General features: G+C 36.7%; 3 protein-coding genes across 5 annotated transcripts; 1 reads left to right on the top strand and 2 right to left on the bottom strand.

Moving 5' to 3' along the window:
- Nucleotides 1-7,583: 7,583 nt before the first annotated feature.
- On the bottom strand, nt 7,584-10,770 carry LOC149378630 (ubiquitin-related modifier 1 homolog 2-like). Of its 2 annotated transcripts, XM_089604201.1 has the most exons (6): nt 10,622-10,745; nt 9,374-9,442; nt 8,865-9,059; nt 8,318-8,393; nt 8,137-8,219; nt 7,584-7,894 (listed from the first exon to the last, which is right to left on the bottom strand). In XM_089604201.1, exons 3-6 carry the CDS (start codon nt 8,885-8,887, stop codon nt 7,777-7,779), a joined length of 300 nt encoding a protein of 99 aa, XP_089460327.1. In that variant the 5' UTR covers nt 8,888-9,059; nt 9,374-9,442; nt 10,622-10,745; the 3' UTR covers nt 7,584-7,776. The 2 variants fall into 2 exon arrangements, with proteins under 2 accessions (XP_089460327.1, XP_089460326.1); XM_089604200.1 differs by lacking the exon at nt 9,374-9,442 and having other exon boundaries at nt 10,622-10,770.
- A 4,904-nt stretch (nt 10,771-15,674) lies between these two features.
- LOC149378629 (Aldolase-type TIM barrel family protein) lies at nt 15,675-17,306 on the top strand. Its single transcript, XM_089602320.1, has 3 exons — nt 15,675-16,565; nt 16,648-16,905; nt 16,985-17,306. The coding sequence occupies exons 1-3, from the start codon at nt 15,762-15,764 to the stop codon at nt 17,054-17,056; spliced, it is 1,134 nt and encodes a 377-aa protein (XP_089458446.1). The 5' UTR covers nt 15,675-15,761; the 3' UTR covers nt 17,057-17,306.
- Nucleotides 17,236-22,069, bottom strand: GA2 (Terpenoid cyclases/Protein prenyltransferases superfamily protein). Of its 2 annotated transcripts, none has more exons than XM_089602318.1 (14): nt 21,871-22,069; nt 21,197-21,249; nt 20,828-21,101; nt 20,553-20,733; nt 20,192-20,409; nt 19,993-20,113; nt 19,819-19,916; nt 19,514-19,731; nt 19,320-19,432; nt 19,143-19,241; nt 18,457-18,672; nt 18,235-18,376; nt 17,903-18,148; nt 17,236-17,731 (listed from the first exon to the last, which is right to left on the bottom strand). In XM_089602318.1, the coding sequence occupies exons 1-14, from the start codon at nt 21,920-21,922 to the stop codon at nt 17,426-17,428; spliced, it is 2,337 nt and encodes a 778-aa protein (XP_089458444.1). In that variant the 5' UTR covers nt 21,923-22,069; the 3' UTR covers nt 17,236-17,425. The 2 variants fall into 2 exon arrangements, with proteins under 2 accessions (XP_089458444.1, XP_089458445.1); XM_089602319.1 differs by lacking the exon at nt 21,871-22,069 and adding an exon at nt 21,674-21,797.
- Nucleotides 22,070-23,663: the final 1,594 nt, after the last annotated feature.

Raw genomic sequence — 23,663 nt, 5'->3', positions numbered from 1 at the left:
ACTTCATCTACGCTTGTGGGATATTGTGATGCTGACTGGGCAGGTAGCACAGTTGATAGAAGAAGCACTTCTGGTGTATGCTTCTACTTAGGAAACAATCTCATTTCCTGGTTTAGTAAGAAACAAAACTGCATCTCCTTGTCAACAGTTGAGGCTGAATACATTGCAGTTGGGAGCAGCTGTACTCAGTTTCTCTGGATGAAACAGATGCTTGCTGAATATGATGTCGGAAGATGTCATGACATTGTTCTGCGACAATATCAGTGCCATCAACATTTAAAAAAATTCTGTTCAACATAGCAAGACTAAGCACATTGAAATCATGCATTATTTCATTCGATATCTTGTGGAAGATAAAAAGATCAAACTCGAATGTATTCACACGTAAAAACAGCTCGCAGACATTTTTACAAAGGCCTTGGATGCTAACCGATTTGAAGGTCTCAGAACCTCCCTAGGATTGTGTGTGATTGAACAATAACAATTACTGAGATTTGGAGAGAAGTTTGGTTGGCTCCTCTATTTTCTCAATGCTGGAATTTCTCTGATTTTTGTTCTTGTGTGTTTCGTGAAAGTTTGTTCATGGGCCCATTTTTCTTGTTGGCTCATTCGACTGTGTTGCCGGGCTAAAATGCCACCTCTTCTGTTTTTGGGCTTGAGATGGATCAATGCCCATTCTATGTCACGACGTCGTGTTGGTTCATGTCAGTTTCTCAAACATGCAGGCGGTTTCATTTTCGAGATAGACTGAGAAATTACCTCTTGTTCAAATTTCGCTATTTTTTGTGTTTCATCGCCCTTCTTTCCCAAATTTTCTCTAATTTGTGTAATCACTCTTCTTGATGGTTATTGTTGTGGTAGTTTTCTTGGAACTCTCTTCAAAATGGTAGGAACAAGAAGCGAGATTAACACCACTGTCTCATCTAAGCAAGAGAAGACAAAAATGAGAGCGAAAGATGTCGAGACGAAGGGGCCAGGGCAGGAGAGCAACAAACATGGTGTCCGGATTTGGGGAATGCGACCCAGTAAGAGCGCCGATGGTCAGGCCGAAGTTGCAATTGCTGGGTCATCTGTTCCAGTAGCTCTTCTGAAAACCCCTCTCTCTCCGCTGTCAGAAAAGCCATGATCAAGAAATCCTCCCTTACCATCACCGACATTACCGGAGAAGTCAGTTCCAGTAGCGCTTCTGAAGAAAGATGAGAGGCTGATGTCACTGCCGTAGAAGAAATCCTCACCAGCGGGTCTCCTCTTGAAAGCCCCCACAAAATGGTACAAGGTAATCCTAAAACTTCCATTCCCTCTGAAGAGAACCCTAGGGATAGTGGTGTTTTGTAATCTTTTCTTGATGAGCAAGAACCCCCTCCTGTTGATGCGATTGGCGGAATTTTGGGCTTGAGTAAAGATGTTTGGAAGGATGTTCCGACATCTTCTGCTCTGGTGCATGAGGATGAGTCTAATAAAAGACAGGATGCTAGAAAAGATGTTCTTGCCTCTTTAAAGGAAAAGGTCCAGCAGGATGATGACATTTGCATTGCAACTCTACTGTCTGAGAAAAGAAAAAAGAAGAGGAAGATGATGGAAGAAAGTATGTCTACTGTTCTCGACCCGGAGAAAAAGAAGAAGAAAAAGAAACTGGTAAAGATGGGTTTAAACAAGAAGAAGTTGAAGGCAAAATCTGCTGAGAAGAATGTTCATGATTTTCTGAGAGATATGGATGACGAAGAGGAAGAATCTGCTCATCCTGAGATCTTGCCCCTTGCCTCCAAAAAATCTGTTGGGGGTCAAAAACTTCCAAAAGAAGTTCCCCCTGCTCCTCTGGATAATGTCTCCTTTCATGAGGAAGATCGTGTCAGAAAATGGAGGTAAGTATATCACAGAACTGTGTTTCCAGAAAAGGAACTGTTTAAGGAAGCCTTGAAAATTGACGTCATCATGGAACTTCTGTACGATGCCCAACTCATCAAAACTGTCTCTGGGATCGGGCCTTATTACCCAAGACTGGTGAAAGAGTGTATTATGAATTTATCTTCTGAAATTGACCAGCCTCATCACCCTGAATTTGGGAAAGTCTTCGTTCGTGGCCACTGTTTTGATGTCTCCTCCTCTGCGATCAATGGTTTCCTGGGACGAGGGAGAATTGTCAATGCCGATCGGCTTCCCTCCCTGGATGTGATTGCCAAAGAGCTCACCGAACGACGAGAAGAAGATTTGGCCCACTAAAGGTTCTCTACCCTCTTCAGACCTCTGCAAAATATTCTGTTTTGTACAGAATTGGGGTTGCTAATTGGGCTCCTTCCTCTCATGGCTCGAGCATCAAGTCCGACCTGTCATGCCTCATTTATCAGATAGGTACTCGTGCGTCTTTCGACTTTGGAGATTTCGTGTTCAACCACCTGGTCAAGCACGATAAGTCCTATTCTGTGAAGCTCTCTATTGGTTTTCCCTCTCTCTTCTCTGGTATGATGATGGCTCAAAAGATAGATTTACTAAGGACGAGCGTTTATAGTGAGGTGATGAAGGTTGGGGTAGATTTGTCGTTTTCTTTGGGTCTTTCTTTTCGTGGAGGTAAGGACGAGCGCCTTCTTGGATATTTCGGGGTCGATCCTCCTTGGATATTTATTTCCAGGTCGATCCTCCTTGGATATTCCAGGGTTGATCCTCCTTGGATATTTTTGAGTCGGCTCTCCTTGGATGTTTCGGAGCCGATCCTCCTTGGATGTTTCGGAGCCGATCCCCCTTGGATATTCCGGAGTCGACCCTTCTTGCGTATTTCGGAGTCGATCCTCCTTGGATATTTTGGGAGTCGATCCTCCTTGGATGTTTCGGGTCCTTGGATATTTTGGGAGTCGATCCTCCTTGGATGTTTCGGGGTCGATCCTCCTTGGATATTTTTGGGTCGATCCTCCTTGGATTGTTATTTCGGGGTCGATCCTCCTTGGATATTTTGGGGTCGATTCTCCTTGGATTTATTTCGGGGTCGATCCTCCTTGGATATTCTGGAGTCGCTGTTTTCGACTCGTCTTTTGGATCGGGCTTACTACGCTGCGTCGTTTGGGTTGGGCCTTCATGTTTTTCGGACGTGGGAAAGATCCCTCACAACAAATGGTATTTCCATTAAGCAAATAGAAATACGGATTTCCGTTAACTTTTAATAAGTAATTAAAAATATAAAAAATCAAATTTAAATGGTAAATGAAAGGGACTAAACTGTTAAAATTTTAAAAGAAGGTATAAATCAAATTTTTGTCTCAATAGATAAAGAAATACCATATTCATATATAGAAAATATACATATCATAAATAACGATTAATTCACGTATCAAGTTATAAATCGACTCATTGAATGTGCACAAAAAGTCTTGATATAACATCCATTAGTATGTTTAAATATATAATGCGTTTTTTTAGTATGTGATATTAATATGCTATAAAATTGTAATTCTGGCAAACGTATTTTTTTAAAACTAAAATACATATTAAACAAAAATTCAAAATGGTTGTAATAACATTCATCAAATAGTATAAATAAGGTCAAAACTCAAAGCTAATGCATATATTGGGAAAATAATTTATGTTACCAGCGGTTTTATCGCGCTAATATCAAAAGCGTATTAATATACCCGTAGTACCGTACTAATGGATGTTATATTCACAGCTAATATCGCTTTAATATATTCATTCCTCTGTTTTCTCTCTCTCTAAGACCTCGTTTGGAACCCGGAAAATGCAAAGGAAAGTGAAACTTTAAAGGAAAATGAAAACGAAAGGGAGAATGCATGAGAAACTCAAAATTCTTTGTCATGTTTGGAAATAGTGGAAAATACATTGGAAAAAAAGTAGAAATCCGTAGTATTTTCTCATTCTTGTTTGGATGTGCTAAAAATGCAAACATGGAAAATAGGAAGGAAAAATAAATTTTTTTTAACCGAAAAATAATTTTTGTTGGAGAGTATGGTACGATCGGGTATGGGTCTTGGACCCAGATATATGAGCGACTCACATGTGGTTCAGTATATTATGTGTAAATTAAGTTTGATACTTGTCCTTTGTCACTAGTGTTTTATAAAGATGGTCAATAGGTTTAACACGAAAATTTGATGCCGTATGTTCCACTAAAGACAGTATCAAACTAGGGGTTTTATTTTTTTAATGATATATACTTCTGGGTTTGTTAATAGGGCACATTATATGACATTAGTGACTGTGATATTGTAAGATGTTAGCTGTGAATGACTTGGAAATTTAGAATGAGTAAATATGCTGATGAATATATTTCGATTGTTACTCGAATCAGATTGCTAATTTACAGGGTATTTTGTTTATTACCTTTTGAAACCCATAAATATATTCCTATGTGGCTAAAATATATTCATAGAAATAGAAAATTTAGGTAAATAATTGGAGCGTCAATATTGTCTTAGATTTTTTTTTACCAATTTGTTTCCTGGTACTCCCTAAACTACCAGATGAAAAATGATCCACAAAACGGAGCCAAATCAACCTAGGAAACTTGTCAAGAAATCAAACAGAGCACAGACACACATGTTTAAAATTTAAATGGAAGTCCTAACATCTATCAAATATCAAATATCGTCAATCCAAATTGCATCTCCATCCATATGCGACGTCGTTCTCCGGTAATCGCGAGGAAAGCTCGAGCAATCTTCTCGTTTTCGGTGAGCTATTCGTAAACTTTCACTTGTGACCGCATGCTCCATATCCAAGTCTAGCCTGCTCGATTTGCCTAATGCTGCCGCTACAGCATCGAAGAAAAGAACACAGTACACAAGTGCTCTTTAAATCACGTGGCTTTCCTCTACTATATATGTCATGCTAGATATCAAATTGATCATTTTACAAAATCAGCTTTGAATTCAAACAGACTCTACTCTTTACTAATAAAGTTACAAAAAATCACTAGCATACACAGACCTCATGGCTCAAACTCAGGGAATGCTTTTACCTGAATATGGTAGCCGCATCAAAACATTGAAATATGAACCCAATCTCAGATGATTCATTGGCTCGGAGATTAATATGAAATGCCAAAGAATATATCAAAGCCAAATGCAGTCACAAACCACACATAAAAAAAAAAGACCAGCATAGCGTTCAAGGAATAATCATACATCCAATCAAATAAAATGTAAACAAAAAGGGTAAAATTGAAAAAGGAAATTCAGCTTGACATACATATACCTTAAAAATTTAAAAAATGGGCTATATATCCTTTATAAACGTAACTTTAAGTCATAACTAAAAAAAAAAAAAAAAAGTAAAGCCAGTTCAAATGATGAAACGTAGAGAATGTAACTCAAAATTTCAGATGTTCGCAGATCTTTATAATAGCTTTAAAGGTCAAATTAAGCTAAACTGTTTCTGATCTTAAACTTAAGAAATAACCAAGTACTACTGTGATCAGGTGGGAACAAAAACTGCTAGAAAAATAGCAATACACGCGAAAACTATGACAAAAAAAAAAACCAGAGAGAAAATGTTGTTAATCACAAACCACAATAGCAATATCTACATTTTCTTAATGTTGTTAATTTCAAATTTTGACTTGCAAGAAAGAAAGTTGACGTATACATTCATGATTTAATTCAAGACACACAGGAAATAAGTTGATCAACTTATCAATACATGACGATCAGTTGTACCTTGAATTGGAAAATTTGATACAATGGGAGGCCTTTTTTTCTTTTTCTTTTTTTTTAGTAGGATCCAATTAGATATGAATGAATTTTACAAAAGTAAGCATTGACAGTATGAGCTTACAGAAAAAAGAATATGGATACCAGAAGAAAGGAGATTGAAAAAAGACATGAAAGTTGAATTGCACAGTGAAATCTTTGAAAATGAAAGGAAATTATACCGTTGACGATGGCGGTGGTTGTGGTGGTCTTTGATCCGAGCTTGGAACCTGGTTTCAAGATTTGTATCGCGACATCAATTCATGCCGATCAAACTGATTTTGACGTTTGTGGCGACTCTGAAAACCAAAACAGAGAAAGAGCAAGCCAGATTACTACTCAAACCACAAGATTTTTTTTTCTCTCTTTAGTTTATAGCTCTCTCACGCTCAAGCATTTTCAAATGAGTACCATCAGCTATAAACCAAGTGTGTCCCAAAAATAAGAAACCCAAAAATATCCCCAAACAAGGAAAACAACAAATTCATCAGTCAAAGCATCCAAATTCTCCGAAGCATAATTTAGAGCCAATTAAACAAATCAAAACCAAGAAAAGAATAAACGAAAAGAAAAGAAGAAACGAAAAGAAAAAAATAGGGACAACACAGCTTTGAGCGAGCTACGGATAGTTCCGATGCAGTCAAACAACCACAAATCGTTATCAAATTCGTACCCTGAACTCAAATATTCAACGGATAAGTAATCGACATACCTGGTCTGAGTTGTGAATTTGATCGGCGAGTCTTCTAGGATTCGAATCCCCCATTCGAAGGTTAGGGTTTCAGTCATGAATACGAGAAATCCATGGCCACTCTGATTCTTCTGTCCTTTCCCATTCTTCTCTTCTTCGTTGACGAAAACAGTGATTGAAGCGTAGCGCTGAAAGAAAGAGAGAGTAGCGCGAGAGAGATGTTCGAGGTCGAGGTTGAGATCGAGAGAGAGAGAGAGATCGGGAGAGTGATGAGAGAGAGAGAGAGAGAGATGAGAGAGAAAGAGATCGGGAGAGTGATGAGAGAGAGACGAAATTAGGTCTGAAATAAGTTGGCACGTGTGAAGTTAAAATGAATTGAAAACTTCACATGTGTGAAATAAGTTGGATTTGCATTTTCCATCAAATTTGTGAAGGAAAATGAAATCCATATTTTAGTTATACAATTTCCATCATATTTTCCATCAAAAAAAGTTTCCATCTTATTTTCCTCAATCTAAACAAGACCTAAAAAATGCAATGGATTCTCATTTTCATTTCCTTTGTATTTTCCGAGTTTGGCTAATTGTATAGGAAACATTAAAATAAAGTGATTTTTCTAAGTTTGAATGTGATATGATTTTTTTTAAGTAAAAATAAAAATAAAAATAAAAATAAATGTGGTATGATTTTGTTTGGCTAACTTGAACCATTTACAAAGTGATTGTATGCTTTGTATTTACATTATGTAGTAAAATGAACATTAAATCAGTATTTATATGGGGAAATTCCCACCAAAATTATGATTGGATATTATATTCACATCAATCTCATAGGGTCATATTTAATAATTACGTTAATATATAATTTTAATATCGATGATTAAATATCAAAGTAAATTTATTTAACTACTGGAAAGAAATTGTAGATTTTAAATTACTGATTGTTTTAAATTATAAATAATCTTATTGTGTATTGTAGCACAAAGTTGAGATGGCCAATTTTTCCTTAACGGTTGGAATATTTATTTACAATTTGATTAATGTACCATTCAAGAACTAATTCTTCAAGTAATAATAGCTATTTTTTCAGCACCAAGATTTCAGATGGCGCTCTTCACTCTCTTGAACTCTGAAAATCTGTGGTTCTGCTATCCTCTTGATCAAGCCAAATGATATGTGAAAGGAAATAACTACGTAGCATACGAAAAACATTATACCGAAATTGGTCTATTATAGAACACAATGTATATTAAATTAGAAGCATTTTTCAATCTCTGCCAGAGCAGCTAACAGGTCTTTAATAACACAAGTGAAATGTATAAAAACCTATACTTTAGAACGACACATACTAAAAGTAAGATTATTAGCATGAAATTGTTGTCACACTAAAAACCTATCCGCCGTGTAATGTCGAAATAAAAACGACATTGTCCTTCTCTTCAAGTGTTGTGCTTAGCTGACCACTCAATTCCCAGTCACAATCATTCACAAGGACTAGAACACCAGGTCTCCTGCAAATAAATTTATTAATAATTTTGACGAGAAATCTCAAAATATCAAATTCAACTCGAGTGCTTCAAGCCCCAGAAGCTGAAATTGACTGATCTAATCTAAAAAAAGCGCTTGTCAAAGTTTTTGAATAGTGATTTTTTTACTTCAAAGGCAAAAGAAAATACAAGATTTAAACTAGTCCTAGTAAACAAAATCCCTTTTACTATTATGTAATTTATAACAGATCATAATGCATACTTACACAGTATCTCCTTTCATAAACATCTCAGGCCTCTCCTTGATCAGATTGACACGAACCCAAGCCAGCAAATCTTTCATGGTTAGCTGAAAGATAGAACAGTGAAGATATTCGGAATCGGCTGAATTACAAACTTCGATCCGAAAATTAACGGAACAATGAATAGCTAATAATAATGCTTTACCTTCTCTGCCTCTTTCTCTAGCTCAACATCGACATTATGAATCTTTACGGATTCACAAAGGAGATCTAAACCACCACTGCATTAGATAAAAGGGCACATATTTCACGAAAACAATACAAAAAAAAGATCAACAAGTTACAGAAATTTGGGCGAGATAAGTGAACTTGACAAACACAGTTCATATTCAGTACCAAACCAGCAATAACCAATTTTTTTATTTTATTTTATGTTTTCGTGTGAAAAATATAGATATCCGAAATTGATTAAAATTCAAATCATTATGTACAAGACAGCGACGATGAAAGCCGTTCTCTAACTTTGACATGATCTGCAAATATGAACAAGTTTCGAATATTGATTCTATTCTGTTTGTCAAGCTTGTATAAAGCCGAATTCGTGTTCGTTACACACGCACGGGTCAATCTCATAAACTTATTATAGTTATTGATGATTATATTACACACAAAAAAACGTAAATCTTAAATAAAAAAGGAAAAGAGGGGATGAAATCGGAGAATTAGGTCAACATAAGAGCTGATATATTTACCCGAATTCAACGGTTAATTGCATGTTTCTCCGGAGGAAGGTCGGACGGCGGTGGCTATGTTTGTGGTGGAGAGAGAGAGAGAGGAGACTGAATGCTTTCGAGTAAACTCTAACTTTCTCCTTTTCAATTGTTTATTTAATCCTGTATGCTTCACTTCTCCCTCGCTCAAAACGCTAAGCTACAGGTTCTGGCATTCTAAAATACAATATTTATCCATTAAATATTGTTTAATCTACAACTTAATACTTTCATTTTTAACCCAAAAAACACTATTTATTACTTTATAATCCATATTTATCTGACTTGTATACTTTATACCAATATATAAACATACATTACATTATTATATATATATATAAAGGAAAGCGCAGGTTTACTGTTCACCGTGACTCATTTTACTGTTACGCGATTTTAGAAAATTACGAAAATGCCCTTTAAATTTATAATAATTACAATACTTGCCATTCAACTAAAAATAAAATAAAATAAAATAAAAATTACAATTGTACCTTACACTACTCGATGGTTCGAGATTTTTCTAGACTGACTTTACATAACTGACGATTTGTCTTTTGAAACTGTAAATATTACATTTATACCATTAAGACAAAAAAATATTAGCTGAACTTTATCTGGACTTTTCTAGACACATTCCGAATGACTTTCCGTATCCTCAATTCCCATATATTTTCTAATACATACAAACACTATATATATACACACCTTAACCGCAAAATAAACAATCGATCAACCACACCACAACTCCACCCAGACATATTCTTTAATTCAAACAATATATATACACACCCACACTAGCCCCAAAATAAACAATGGATCAATCCTACCCTAACTCCACATTACAGAGAAACCAAATTTACGAAGAAATTAAACAACCACTTTAACTTTTCCTTTCTTGATCTCACTATCACTGTTGTGTAGCTGCACCAATATACAAACCCCACCATCTTCAAACATTTCTTCTTATTAGTCAGTCTAGAAAGATAGTTGTTACATTATGCTACTACCACTCAAAATTTATTTTCCTCTTATTTCTCGAAAATAAAGATATGATATATTTTCCTCTAATTTGTTCTCTTGATTAGCATTAACACACATAACATATGTAATATGTAAAGGAATCGAAGAAAAAATTAATCAAAAGATTACAGCATATCAAAGATAGTCAAAATTTATAAGCACACTTTTTTTATATGAAAAATTGTTTTGTTCCAATCAGATTCAGCACCAACAATATAAGAACAATTTTTTTCCTTTAAATGAATCAACATAACACAACATATGAAGGATAGTCAAATGTATAAGCTATAATGTAAAACAAGTTGGACATGCAGAAGATTGAAAAATGAATTTAGGAAGTAATGTGATAAAACCTCCAACATCCTTACCAATGAATTCGATGGAGAAGAAACAAAAAATTAGGATAAAAATTCCAACATCTTACTAACGAATTTGACGGAGAAGAAACAAAAAAATTAGGAAAACAATTCGGAGAAAATTGTAAAATCATGTAGAGAAATCGAATTCCATCAGAAGAAAACCCCAATTTTCCTAAGTCAAAACCCCAAAAAAATTATAAAAATCATGTATTTATTTAAACCCTAATTCAAAAACCCCAATTCTCTCAAAATTTCAAAACCCTTGCGACCCAAAACATTCAGAACAATAATCAACAGAGCCTGCAAACTAATTCAAGCATTTATCTGACCGCAAGAAGAGAATATATGTCGGAGATTCACCTTAGATCGGCGATCTTCCGTGAGTTATCTTCTTCGTCCTCTCTATCTCTCTCTCTATCTTTTACGTTTTTTCCTGTCATCATTTATTTTATTTTATTTTGAAGGCTTCCTGTCATTATTTCATATCGAATCACCTTAAGTCCATGTCTCTCATCTGTATGCCACTGAAATTTAAACATATTTACAATATTACCCTTTTCAAAGATATAATTGAAGACTACTACAAATCAATCAAAAAAAGAAAAGAAAAAAAAAAAAAGACTGATATGAATGTAGAAAATGTGGGAGGAAAAAAAAAGAATATATAAAATGAAAGATGTTAACATTGAGGGTGAATTTACCTGGAATTTTTTTTTTAATAAAATAATACATACTACTTTTTATTTTAAATCTATTTGACGTGTAATATGATGGAAACTTTAGATTTAATTTTATTTAAAAATAATAATGGTTAAAAACTAAATCATCATCAAATATGTTTAAAGTGTATGGTTTAGAATCGTAAATCATTTTCTACAATAGGAGTATAATTTTTTTTAAAGATTCAAATCATAAACATATAATACTTATTTTGCTCTCATGGATGAATAATATAATGCATTTTTTTTAAGCAATAATATATGCATTTCACACTTGATTTTATATATATATATATATATATATATATATATATATATAATTCTTTTGAGTATATGCTTATAAATATGAGAAAACCCTATTTATATTTCATAGCAATAAACGTAAGCAAAATAGTTTCCTATATATAATAATATGTTAAAGATAAATCAAAAGGTTTTGACATGAGAACGTATGTACGGTCTGCATAATATTATATATACAAATTTATTATGTATGTGGATCATTTCATATACGTTTTGTACCAGCTATCTTAGTAATAATATGGTCAATGAATATTAATTATTTTTTTTATTTTTTTTATAAATAAACCGGTCCAGTCCGGTTTAACAGTTTTAAAAAAAAAAAAAACCGGACCGGACCGTTTGCATTGAGTAAACCGGACCGGACCGGACCGGGAAAAAAAAACAGTTTTAAACCGGACCGGCGGTTTAAAAATCACCGGTCCGGTCCGGTTTACGGTTTTTACGGTTTTTTTGCGCCGCCCTAATGCTTGGTACAAAATTTATAAGCACAAAAAATACTTGTTGATTTTTTTATTTGTATATGTATGTTATGTTATTTATTATCTAGCGTGCTCAGCTTACTGATGACGAGAATTCACCTCAAAACAGTTTTGACATTTACAAAAAAACGTCCGATTAAATTTTTTAATGGGCCTCAAAGTTTCTTTAGGAGATCAAATCCAAATTGAGAAAGGAAATAGATGAAATACAAATAATCGAAACGAACAAAAGAATAATCAAAATATGACGCGGAGTCTTTCTTTTTATTGAATTATAATAGCGATGTAAATAATAATTGATAAGAACTTTGAGATAAACAAACTATTAATATCAAGAACGGTGAGCTCGGAATCACAATATGCACGCAAGGAGAGTAAGCAAAAAGGTCGAGAAGAAGAGTGTAAATTTATTTTGCAGGTCACCGGAGGTAAGGCTCAGAAATCATTTTCAGGCAATTTTGTGACACATTATAGGCGTTCAGAGAAGAGTTGAGGCAACAGTTAAAACGATGCCGAAACAGATCTTGAAAGGCTTAGAAGAGGAAAGACAAAAATATGATTACTCTTTCTTTTCCATTGTTTAAGCAAAGGTTCTGCTTCTTGTTTGTTGTATCCATTTGTTTTTTACCTTTCGTTCCCGTTTTTTTTTTCTTATTAAAATGTATCAAGTGTAACGATTCTAGATTTTCAATGTTTCAGCCAGAGAGTTGCTGAATTAAATTGACCTCGGAGTTAAAGAAATAGCCCAAAAACGAAAATAAAATACCTTAAAACATATTAGAGATTGAATGTGGCATGCTTTTCCTAAGTTCGGCTAATTGTATTAGTATAGGAATCAGTAAACCATTTACAAAGTGATCGTTATGCTTTATATTTACATTATGAGTAAAATAAACATCAAATCAGTATTTATATGGGGGAAAATTCCACCAAAATCACAACTGGGTATTATATATACATTAATCTAACATCGAATACCCTCTCATAGGCGAAGTACTCTGTAGCAGCGGTACCTCCAACTGTGTCGACGACCTGTTCCCAAAAAAAAAATTGAAAAAATTCAAAACAATTCTTATTCTTCTAAATTGTGTACGAATATTAACATTATACATGTTCGCACATGGATAACGTCTACGAATTGAGAGCACATGTTTTTCGTCAGCTCTATGAACACACTGCTATATTTAGCAATGTTCACACCCCTGCGTTAAATGCGAGAATTTTGGACAGTGTAGCCTTACAAAAACTTTGTTATCTTTTGTCAAATATAAATCACGCTAGTGATTACCCAAAACTATAGTAAATTTTAATCCAAAGATTTCCACAGTCGTTCACAGACTAACAAACATATCCATCTTCTCAATCAAAACATATACAAACAATTAGAACACTAAGATGAAATTTTCGTTTCCAATACACGTTCAAATAATCTAGCGTTCTAGTCGTGACTCATGTGTATATATTTTTGATCTGGGAAGAGGGATCTATTTGTTCGTCCGTTGACGACCGTGGAATTTTTGGATCAAAATTTACTAAAGAAAGGAAAAAGAAAATGGACATATAAAGCAACAAAGCAACGGAAATAAAATGCTTGACAGCTCCTGACCCACTTCCGACGCCTCTGTCCCGCTTCCGACACTTGGCGGAATTCCTTCTGCCTTTACCGAGACTGACGGAATAGCTTCCTTCCGTCATTCTTCCGTCCACCAAGCCAGGATGTCACTGAACTGAACTAGTAATTATTATTATTATTTTTATTTTGCAAAAAAGTTATTATTATATATCATAACTGTAAGAACCAGAGAAGTATTTAAAAAAAATACATCAGTAATACTAATATCAAAGTTGAACTTCAATACTTTTTTTTTTTTACTTGAATTTAAACAGCTAATCTCTCTCTCTCTCTCTCTCTCTCTCTCTCTCTCTCTCTCTCTCTCGTGTTTTCTTCGTCTCTATTATTTACTAAATGACATAAAATTTACCATATAATAAAAAACGAGAAAATAGCGACATAAATACTTAAAATTTTTTACTAGATACACTTAATTATCTAATATTTTTTTTATCGGCGAATAAAATATATATTATTTGCATTCAGTTGCACCGTTACTACTCGTGCTATTATGTTTGAATGAAATGACACGCGGAGGTCCAAGATTTAAAACAAGTTAACATTATTTTTTAAAAGCAATTAAACACTAGGGAAAATGTCGACATAAATACCTAAAAAAATTTCGTTTGGATATAGTTTACTACCTAATATTTTTTTTCTAATCGGCTAAAATACCTATTTTTTTTTATTTCAGTGTTGCCATTATTACGTACAGCGTTATATTTTGAAGGAATGACACGTGGATGGCTTATATATAAAAATGAATTAATAACTATTATGTTAATCAATTATATAATTTTATAATAAAATAATAATTTAATTAATTAAAAACGTCCAAGAGGGAACTTCATCATAAAAAAATAAATAAAAATCATTCAAGATGGAAGAACAAATTAAAAAAAAAAAAAAGAAGACGTGTTGTCCAAATTTCATGTAAAAATATCCACAGTCTGGTCAATAATTCTCAGATGATTTCAGCTCATTATATTCAATAATTATCTTACAGACACATTGGAAAAGGTCGCGCAACCGAGTAGTGAATCGAGGATGAAGGAAATGGAATTCAAGAGACCAGTCAAACCTTCTTCTTCCATGTCCGGCGGACTCGAAGAGGGAGTCCAATGCTCGGAAGGATACTAACCACTGGAGAAGCTTTGAGAACGTGGATCTGCTTCTACAGTGAGAGAGATTTCAGTTGCAAGCGAGATTTTTGTTGCGGCGGCGGCGGAAGAGAAGGATGACGAAAAGCTCTTTGGCCTCGACGATGACGTGAAGGAGGGAGAGAAGGAAGTTTATTATAGTTACCGAGACGCTTTGGCGGATGGGTTGGATGACGATTAGTTTTTTTTTATGTCGTTATATTTGTTCAGAATTGAAGAATAGAAAAGAAGAAGAAGAAAGATTGTGTCTTTTTTTTCGAAAAAATATTTTTTTGTCTATTATTTTTATTTTTATTATCGGATAACAAAAAATAAAATAGGAAATGATTGTTAAATTTGAACCTTGATTTAAGGTAGGTAGTAACGGTGACACTGAAACTAAACAATAAGTATATTAACCGCCGAAAAAAAATTGAGTAGTAAACAGGTCCATAGGAAGACTTTAAGTATTTACGCCGCCATTTTCTCTAAACATTAATTATATATTTTATAAAAAAAAATACCGTAAAAGATTTAAAAATAAAGAAAAAAATAAAAGAACTCGGAGAGAATTTTTTTTTTAAATTCAGAGAGAAATTTAATTTGAAGCAAAACTTAGAATCTTAAGCATCGATTTGTTCGAATTGAAAAAGAAAAACGCCTTCAATTCAACCGGAGCCAAGAAATTCATAGCCACGGAAAATCGACTAATTTCTTCTTCTTCTTCTTCTTTTCTATGAAATCAAATAACACAAACCAGAGGTGCGCAAAATTGAAAACGTTTCGCCACATTATTTTTGTTCGTTTTCCGTCAGCACGTCGGTTTTCTACCGAAAACCGCATTTTATTTGTCATTTTTCCACATTTTTTCTGTTCGGTTTTCCGTAAACGAGGAAGTTCGAAAAAACGGCATTTAAATCCTTGGTTTGGAACAAATAAATAATCTCTCTATTCTTTTTCATGGACTTGACCGCAGGTGATCTGCCAATATATATATATATATATATATATATATATAATTGATTTTTGGCACGATTAACGACTCAAAATGATCCACTCACGTGTTGACACGTGACAACGAAGTGCCACGTGTCAACACGTGAGTGGATTGTTTTGAGTCGTTAATCGTGCCTTTGCTCGTATATATATATGAAGTAGGAGCAGAGGTAAGATGATTCCCTCCAATATTTCTTTTACTCCGTTGTCGTCTTCTCTCCCAATCGATTCCTGAAAACCCTAAAAAGCGAAATGGAAGAAGACGGGTTGTCGGCGGCGCGGCTGTTCAGTCAGGGGTACTCGTACACGTACGACGACGTGATCTTCCTCCCTCACTACATCGACTTCCCCACCGACGCCGTCCGCCTGGAGACCCGGCTGAGCCGGAACATCGCCCTCTCCCTCCCCTGCGTGGCCTCCCCCATGGACACCGTCACCGAGTCCTCCATGGCCGCCGCCATGGCCGCCCTCGGGGGCATCGGCTTCGTGCACTCCAACCTCCCCGCCGCCGACCAGGCCGCCCTCGTCGCCGCCGCCAAGTCCCACCCAGTCGTCGAGGGGGGGACGGTGGGGCCGGACGGGGAGTGGATGGTGGGAGCGGCCGTGGGGACGAGGACGGAGGACAGGGAGAGGGTGAAGCACTTGGTCGCCGCCGGGACCAACGTGGTGGTGGTGGACAGCTCCCAGGGCAACTCCCTTTACCAGATCGAGCTGGTCAAGCACCTGAAGCTCAACCACCCGGGCCTCGACGTGGTCGGAGGGAACGTTGTGACCGTGGCCCAGGCTCAGAATCTGATCCAGGCCGGGGTGGACGGCCTGCGCGTCGGCATGGGCTCCGGCTCCATCTGCACCACTCAGGAGGTCTGCGCCGTCGGCCGAGGCCAGGCCACAGCCGTCTACAAGGTCGCCTCTCACAGTGGCGTTCCCGTCATTGCTGACGGTGGCATCTCCAACTCTGGCCACATTGTCAAGGCTTTGACTCTTGGGGCTTCCACGGTCATGATGGGGAGCTTCTTAGCCGGAAGCACCGAAGCTCCGGGAACCTATGAGATTCAGGTAACCACAGCAACGCCAATTCCATTTTCTATTTCTATCTGGGTGTGCCAATATATTTGTTTCCTCTTGTTTGTTACTCTAGGATGGGCAGCGAGTGAAAAAGTACCGAGGCATGGGATCTCTGGAAGCAATGACTAAAGGGAGCGATGCGCGGTATTTGGGCGACAAAGAGAAACTCAAAATCGCGCAAGGAGTGGTTGGAAAGGTGGCCGACAAAGGCTCTGTGATGAAGTTCATTCCATATACAATGCAAGCCGTGAAGCAAGGGTTCCAAGACCTGGGCGCTTCGTCTATACAATCTGCTCACCAACTCTTGAACTCTCACACCTTGAGGCTCGAGGTACCAACTGCGCGCTTTTCCCATTCCTCTCTAAACATTGGAACCTTTTTATTTATTTCGGCGCTCACTTGTTGTGTAGGTCCGGACCGGAGCAGCCCAAGTGGAAGGTGGAATCCATGGGTTGGTGTCCTATGAAAAGAGAGCATTTTAAGTCAATACTCCAAATGGGAATGAGGAATGTTTTGACTGCTTAAACCTTCCGAGTTTTGTGTACCTCTGATTTTTAGACTGCTTCTGCTACTCTTTTTTATTTATTTATTTAAATTTATCAAATGAACGGTGTTAGGTGTTGACATAGATAGGAAAAGACGAATGCTGAAATCTATGTCATCCTCCTTACACACTGAGCCATTAACGCTTTATCACTAGTATTTATTTAGGATGGTGCTATTTTATTTCAACTGTCTTACAAAAAAATGTTCCAACACAGTTGAAACTTGAAACCAAGGAATAAAATGCGGAGAAAAATAGACAGTGATTCAGAAGAATTACAATTATAAATCGGAGCGAAGAATTACAATTATAAATCGGAGCGAAGAACATGTTCTTCAATGACCCCCTTGACAACACCGATCATCTCGTTTGAGGTAAAGCCATCGTCTTTGGCATAGAAAAGGTTCAACACTTGGCTCATATTCCAGAACAAGTCTCTGCAGGCTCTTGGGATGACGTCATCTTTCCCCTCCAAAACATTCCTCAGAAGTTCTCTCCTCTGATCACACGCCAAGCCCTTCAACTCCCTCATCACCTCTTCTTCACTCACGCCATCTGAGCCGTGAATCATACTTAGTGACACGGCGTTCAGTTTCCCTTCATCACTCTCTCTCTGCAACACCCAACAAAAAATCAACCAATGAAATGAGAAAACAAAGCAAATGATTGGCAGATAATTTCCATAATAAAATGGAACAAGTGCCTTTCACCCGCCGATATCCATCTCGAACAGACAACTTTCTAACCCTTGTCTTAAAGAGTGAGAATTGTTTTTTGTTTTTACCTTGAAGCCTTGGATATCATTGAGAAGTCGCCCAGAACTGCTCATGAGTTCATATAGACGGTGAAGCTCAGGATGGCCTTTGAGACTCTCGGAAAGCTTAGGCCCGACTAAGTAAAGAGTCGGGAGAACAATGGGTCCCAGGGCAAACGATACATGGGCATTTCTCATATACTCATCCATTGTTGGCACCGTCTTGGACTTCAACCATTGAGCTTCCTTGAGCATAGACTTCAACAAATCCAGCCACTGCAAAATCATACACACTTTGCTCTTCATCGATGTTTTCACAAACAAACTTTATTTATGAGCCGATAAAGTGAAGACCGACTCACAATCTCGATTATATGCTCCGTAACACTACGTCCTTGACAAACGTGCGCTCTGGCGCCCATTTCAGAGATCGTGCTTTGAAGGGCTGTAAATATAATCTCAACTTGCTCACTGCAACAATCTTCATCGACATTTATGTCCCACCTGTGTATTCCAAAACACAATCAACTGCGTTCAACATTCAACAAACAATTAAAACAAATAAAAAGCCACCTGGAACGTACTTCTCAACCAAATTGATGAGGTTCGACATTTCCTCTTCTGAGCCAAAAATGTCGAAGAAATCGTCAACGACTGTTGTGAGTACTCCGTTTTTGGCCCACGAAATACGAGCCTCCGATAATTCGGGAGCAGATAGAGTAGCGGCCGCGGAGAAGTAACAGTAAGCCAACTTTTGCCTTGCAAACTTGAGCTTGTCCAATCTATTCTCAACGACCCACCTGGCTCCCCACAGTTAAAAGCTCGGGCTTTAGAAAGAAAGAAAGAGAAAAAAAACCCCTCTAATCGGTGTATCAACAACGAAACATATACGAGTTCCAGTTTTGTGATTGTTAGATTTATGGTGACCAAAATGGGTTTGATCAGGGTTGAAGTGCGACAAGTATGATTTTAACAGTACAGACTGTTACAGTTTCCCAAAGCTTGCCTAGGATTTTTTTTTTTTGCTCAAAAGGATTTTGTTACTTTTCCCTCTGGTGTATTATACTTTCTCCAATTGTAAACTGTTTTTCGACAAGGTGAATTCCTCTTCTTTGTCGGTGGTTTGTTTTCTTCCCTGCTTGGGTTTTCCACAAATATCGGTAAGTTCTTGTTTTTTGTATTTTACTATACTCTAATTGATTTCTAACAGTGAATGTGGATGTTCTTGATAAATTTAGTATAATTTACTTTCTTTTCAAGGAAAACACACCTGGCGAGGTTTTTGAGTTCTTCCTGATGTATGGATTGGCAATTGTTGAAGTCCTCCACGGCCAATTCGAGGAAATCTTTGTTTCCGAGATTCAAAGATCTGAAACAACGAGTGTGTACCGTATCAAACACTGCACTACAAATATAATGTTTTAAAACAATTTCTAAAAATATATACCGGTATGAAGTTTTTAGCATTTTGGTCCTATCAGCAGTGTAATGCTCAATGGCTCTCCTGCTCGATAGTCGTTCCAAGCTTGCATGATATGGAAGTTTGAAAGCTTCATTTACCTGAGACAAATAATGAAAAACATTTTGATTAAGCTCAACTAAACTTATTAACGTCACAACCTCACGTTTATTCAGTATTACCTCCTGAATGATCTGATTGTCAAGTGCCTCAGTTGAAATACCGGAGAGTTTGTCCTTAAGAAAATCACTTGCCCAGACCTTTTGTTTCTCCAAGACTGAGTCACCGGGATGAATGAGAACCTCTGATGCCCTAAATACTTCCAATATTGCGAGAAAATCCTTCATATTTCCACCAAGGTAGTTCACAATATTATCTTCCGAAAATCGAGCTAGCGGATCTACATCACAAAATATTTTTCTTTCAAAAAGCATGTCTAAGAAGAAAAAACAAACCAAGCATTTTGTCTCCTGAAATTGGTAAATACCCGAAGAAACATCGTATCCATTTACACGTAATAAACGAAACGCCATGGCACATGTTGAAGCATCTAGAAACAAGCTCTCATCCCCTTGAAGCCAGAATCTGTTAAATTATTTAATTTTAAGCTTTCAGATTGGTGAAACATTACATTTCTAAAAAATAAAAATAAAAAAGGTACCCGTATGTTTCGTCAAGCACAATGCCGATCTCTTCTTTGAAATGCCGGGAAATTCCCAACCTTTGGAGGCTATCAACCATGGATAGACGTGCATATATATCTAGAGGATATACAGCTGGAACTGAAAAAGAAAGAGAAATGTATACATCAAAACTTTAAAATATGTTAATTCAAACTTAAGAAACTTCGATAAACCAACCTGCATTCCCAAACTTGTCTAAGACGGAAAAGAGGTACTTAAGGAAATCATCATTCTTGAGGTTTGTGAGAGCAAATGCGGTGGTGGACGGTGAATTGAATAGGGAACCGTTTTTTCTTTGGTACTTGATGATCTTTTCCCAATCAAGTGGTTTTCCGATCCCCTCAGAAATGTATGCTAAAAAGGCTTGATCGCCCTCAGAGTCGCTCCCGTAAGCTCTACATATGATAAATAAATACTCAATAATAGCATGTAATCTTGTTATTTCACCTCTTCCTAGACCATATTTCATTCCAACACCAATGAATCAGAGAAAGTAATGGGACTAGGTATTAATACAGCGATAAAAAATAAAGTAAACCTTTTCAGCTGTGTCTCTCTCTTTTGTACCATCACATTGAAAATCGACGGCTCCATAAAAAAATTCAAACCCAACTCTTTTGAACGCTCGATCATAGTAGGAAATATTACTTCAAATCCAATCGGAGAGCCTTGGTTCTCATCAACCGCCGAAGCCAAGTTGTTTTCAATGAAAAGCAGACCTAGGATGACACAAGAAATGGTAATTTCTAATTAACAAAATCACGCTTCCACATAGCTTATTATATTATTAACAGACAGAAAATGTGTGTTGACCTTTGTTTATCTGATCTCCACCGACACCCCAACGCTTTAGAGAAACGACACTCGCTAAAGTCGAGAGCAGCGCGTCTTTCCGGCGATCGGAGACACCCCACGACCCGTCGGAGAGTTGGTTCTCGAGCAACCAATTCAGGCACTGCGGGAAAAGCGGGTCCCGTGGAGAGTCCGGAGATGGCACCGTCGCCACCCACGCAGTGTCGTAAGATGAAACTGAGAGATCGACGTTTTTGAAAAGCTTTTTTATTCTGTCTTTTGTCTCCTCAAATCTCTGCGCATGCATTACAAGGCATATAAATACTATCGAACTACATCAATAAAATAAAAGGCAAAACATTACAGAACCACATGTGTTTGGAGATATACCAATTCAGCGGGGTTCGTTCTTCTGGCTTCACTTAATTGCTGCACTGGAAAAGCTGCCATACAGAAATAACAGTGCTCTGAATGAATCACTCGTGTAGAGTAGAGACCACAATCTTCCAAACTCAACTAAATACCATTTCATCGCACATACACTCTCTGCTCTCATATCTCACTACAGATTGCAAAATTTGAACTTGTAGTGGGGATCCAAAACATTTTTATACGAAATTCTGTTATGACTAACGAATATATTGACCATATAGGAACCCTTTGGGTGTGTTTGTTCGGCTTGACAAAAAAAAAAAAAACTACATTTATACATTCCCCACAAAATTACATTGTCGTCAGATACACCAATCCCCCGATAAAGTCACAAACTTTATGGCCATTTGAATTTTCGATCGTCCAAGAAAGGACACAGAATTTTATAAAGAATACACGAAATTTCGAGCTCTTATAAAGCGTGTAATCATATACCTTGAGAATCGTTCAAAGAGAGAGAACTAGAATAAGATCATACTGAAACCACAGCGATAAATTTGCACTCAGCCACAAGCCAAGAGTCGCTCCGAAAAGGGCCAACTATGAACAAGGGCGAACTATGACTAAGACAGTGAGTGATCAGTAACTCCACATTGGGTGCCTATTTTTTCAGAGAGAGAGAGAGATGAAACCTGACGATGAAGTAACGGTAAACTTGAGGTTGCCGAGACTTGGGAGAGACATTGTTCGATTTGTTGCGATGAGCGAGACTTGAAAATAGCGAAGAGAAGGCGAAACAAGGATCGGAGTTTGTGACTCTAATTTTCAGTGATGTTGATGCTCTGTACCATACGCAGGTTTTTGTTGGAACTTGGAAATATATATTTATACTCTTTTACTTACTTCCAGGGGGAATGTACAAGTACAACCAGGAATGTATTATTATATTTTTTCTCTACTATTAAATTTTTGGATTTGACTCGGGTTGAGTTTGAGATGTCACTTCCTACTCTTTTTTTTTTTTGTTATTAAGTTACATATGCACGCGGTTACAGTGAATTGGAATATAACCCACTTTGATTAATTTCTTGTAAATAGTCAAGTTAACTTATTAACAGATTAGTAAAAAACTTATTTAACTCAATCAAACATGTAAAAAATGTAGTTAATAGGCTGCCACATATACAAATTGACTATTTACAAAGTATTTACCAAAGGTTGGCTAATTTACAATTCCTATAGTCAAGGTGGTTTACGTAGCCAATTTTTTGTTTTTTTTTATTAGATTGATTTTTTTTTATTTGGACATAATACATACCATAGAAAATAAGGGCATGTTTGGTTCAAAACTAAAATTCGAATGGTAATGAGAATGATAATGGGAATAAGAATGTAATGAAAATATGGAATGCAAAACTTATTACCTCATTTGATTTGATTTTTTATTTTACTTATTTAAAAAAGGAATGGAATACCGTTGAAGTTACCAAAATAGCTTTTTTCTTACAACTTCGTCTTCCCCAAATCTTCTATTCCTCTGCAACCCTTTTTTTTCAAGTTTTAAAGAAAAATATTTAAAACAAATAGTGTATGTAGACACAAAACTCAATCTCACACACACTCAAACTTCTGGAATAGTGTATGTAGAAATTACAACACTCTTATCAAAACAAATAGTTTCCTAGTCCGTCAATCGTGTACGTCTAGGAACCCTAAGTATTTTGATAAAGCATCAAGAACTGCTAAAGGGGAAGTACTCGGCTTTTATAGCAGTCATACAAGTTTTAAAGTCAATCTAGGGTTTCCTTACCCATAGACGCCTGAAGATCATAAGGGAAAGTCTTCAGCGATACGATATGGCAAAATAAGAAACTTGCCAAAAACTACAGTCTGCACACAAAGAGAAAGATGTCTCTATAAATCTTGAAGCATGTTGTCCGACATCTTTCCTTAGCAACTTGCAGTAAAAAATAAGTCAACACATAACGTAACAACAATTAATTTTTTCGGGGTTTATCTGAGATGCTCTCTTGTAGTAGTATAGGTGTGTACTTTTTGTGATGTGGAGTACCCGGACCTTAATTGAACTGTTGTCAATGGTATCCATAAGTCAATGACTTGTGTTTGACAGGCCAAGACGGTATGTACGGCGCCGATTACTTTAACTTGGGGAGAACCAAACAGTAATGGGCAGCCGCCTAGAGCGAACCCAATGGTCATGGGTAGCCGCCTAGAGCGAACTCATTCAGCAATGAGCAGCCGCCTCGAGTGAAATCATTTCTGTGCTAAACACCCAAGCCGCCGTAAGACCGTTTCTTGAGGTTTGATGCTGGCTTCTTGTCATTCTGGAGATCATAGTGGGAGAGGATCTACGATCTTGCAGAGCGGCAAGTATGTAGGTAGAGTGTGATGCCACGCGTCAGTCATGCTCTAGCCCTAAAGTCTAGCGGCATTTAGCGCTCATCCTGCATTCTTATGTGCTTGT

Source organism: Urtica dioica, chromosome 12, assembly GCF_054948205.1.
Source record: "Urtica dioica subsp. dioica isolate 48M chromosome 12, U.dioica_male_clone48M_v1_H2, whole genome shotgun sequence".
Taxonomy (NCBI): Eukaryota; Viridiplantae; Streptophyta; class Magnoliopsida; order Rosales; family Urticaceae; genus Urtica; species Urtica dioica.
The sequence above is the reverse complement of the archived record's forward strand: the minus strand, read 5'-3'. Positions and strand labels throughout refer to the sequence as shown.

Bases quoted from the DNA above. Each gene is read 5' to 3' on its own strand.
- GA2 (XM_089602318.1), bottom strand. From the start codon at position 21,922: ATGTCTCTCCCAAGTCTCGGCAACCTCAAGTTTACCGTTACTTCATCG. The intron at 18,673-19,142 runs GTGTGTTTTCCT...GTGGGGAGCCAG, and splicing joins GAACTCAAAAACCTCGCCAG to GTGGGTCGTTGAGAATAGAT. The intron at 18,377-18,456 runs GTACGTTCCAGG...TGGAATACACAG, and splicing joins CTCATCAATTTGGTTGAGAA to GTGGGACATAAATGTCGATG.
- LOC149378630 (XM_089604200.1), bottom strand. From the start codon at position 8,887: ATGCAATTAACCGTTGAATTCGG. The intron at 8,220-8,317 runs GTAAAGCATTAT...TCTATCTTTCAG, and splicing joins TAGAGAAAGAGGCAGAGAAG to CTAACCATGAAAGATTTGCT. The intron at 7,895-8,136 runs GTAAGTATGCAT...ATTTATTTGCAG, and splicing joins TTTATGAAAGGAGATACTGT to GAGACCTGGTGTTCTAGTCC.
- LOC149378629 (XM_089602320.1), top strand. From the start codon at position 15,762: ATGGAAGAAGACGGGTTGTCGGCGGCGCGGCTGTTCAGTCAGGGGTAC. The intron at 16,566-16,647 runs GTAACCACAGCA...TTGTTACTCTAG, and splicing joins CGGGAACCTATGAGATTCAG to GATGGGCAGCGAGTGAAAAA. The intron at 16,906-16,984 runs GTACCAACTGCG...CTTGTTGTGTAG, and splicing joins CTCACACCTTGAGGCTCGAG to GTCCGGACCGGAGCAGCCCA.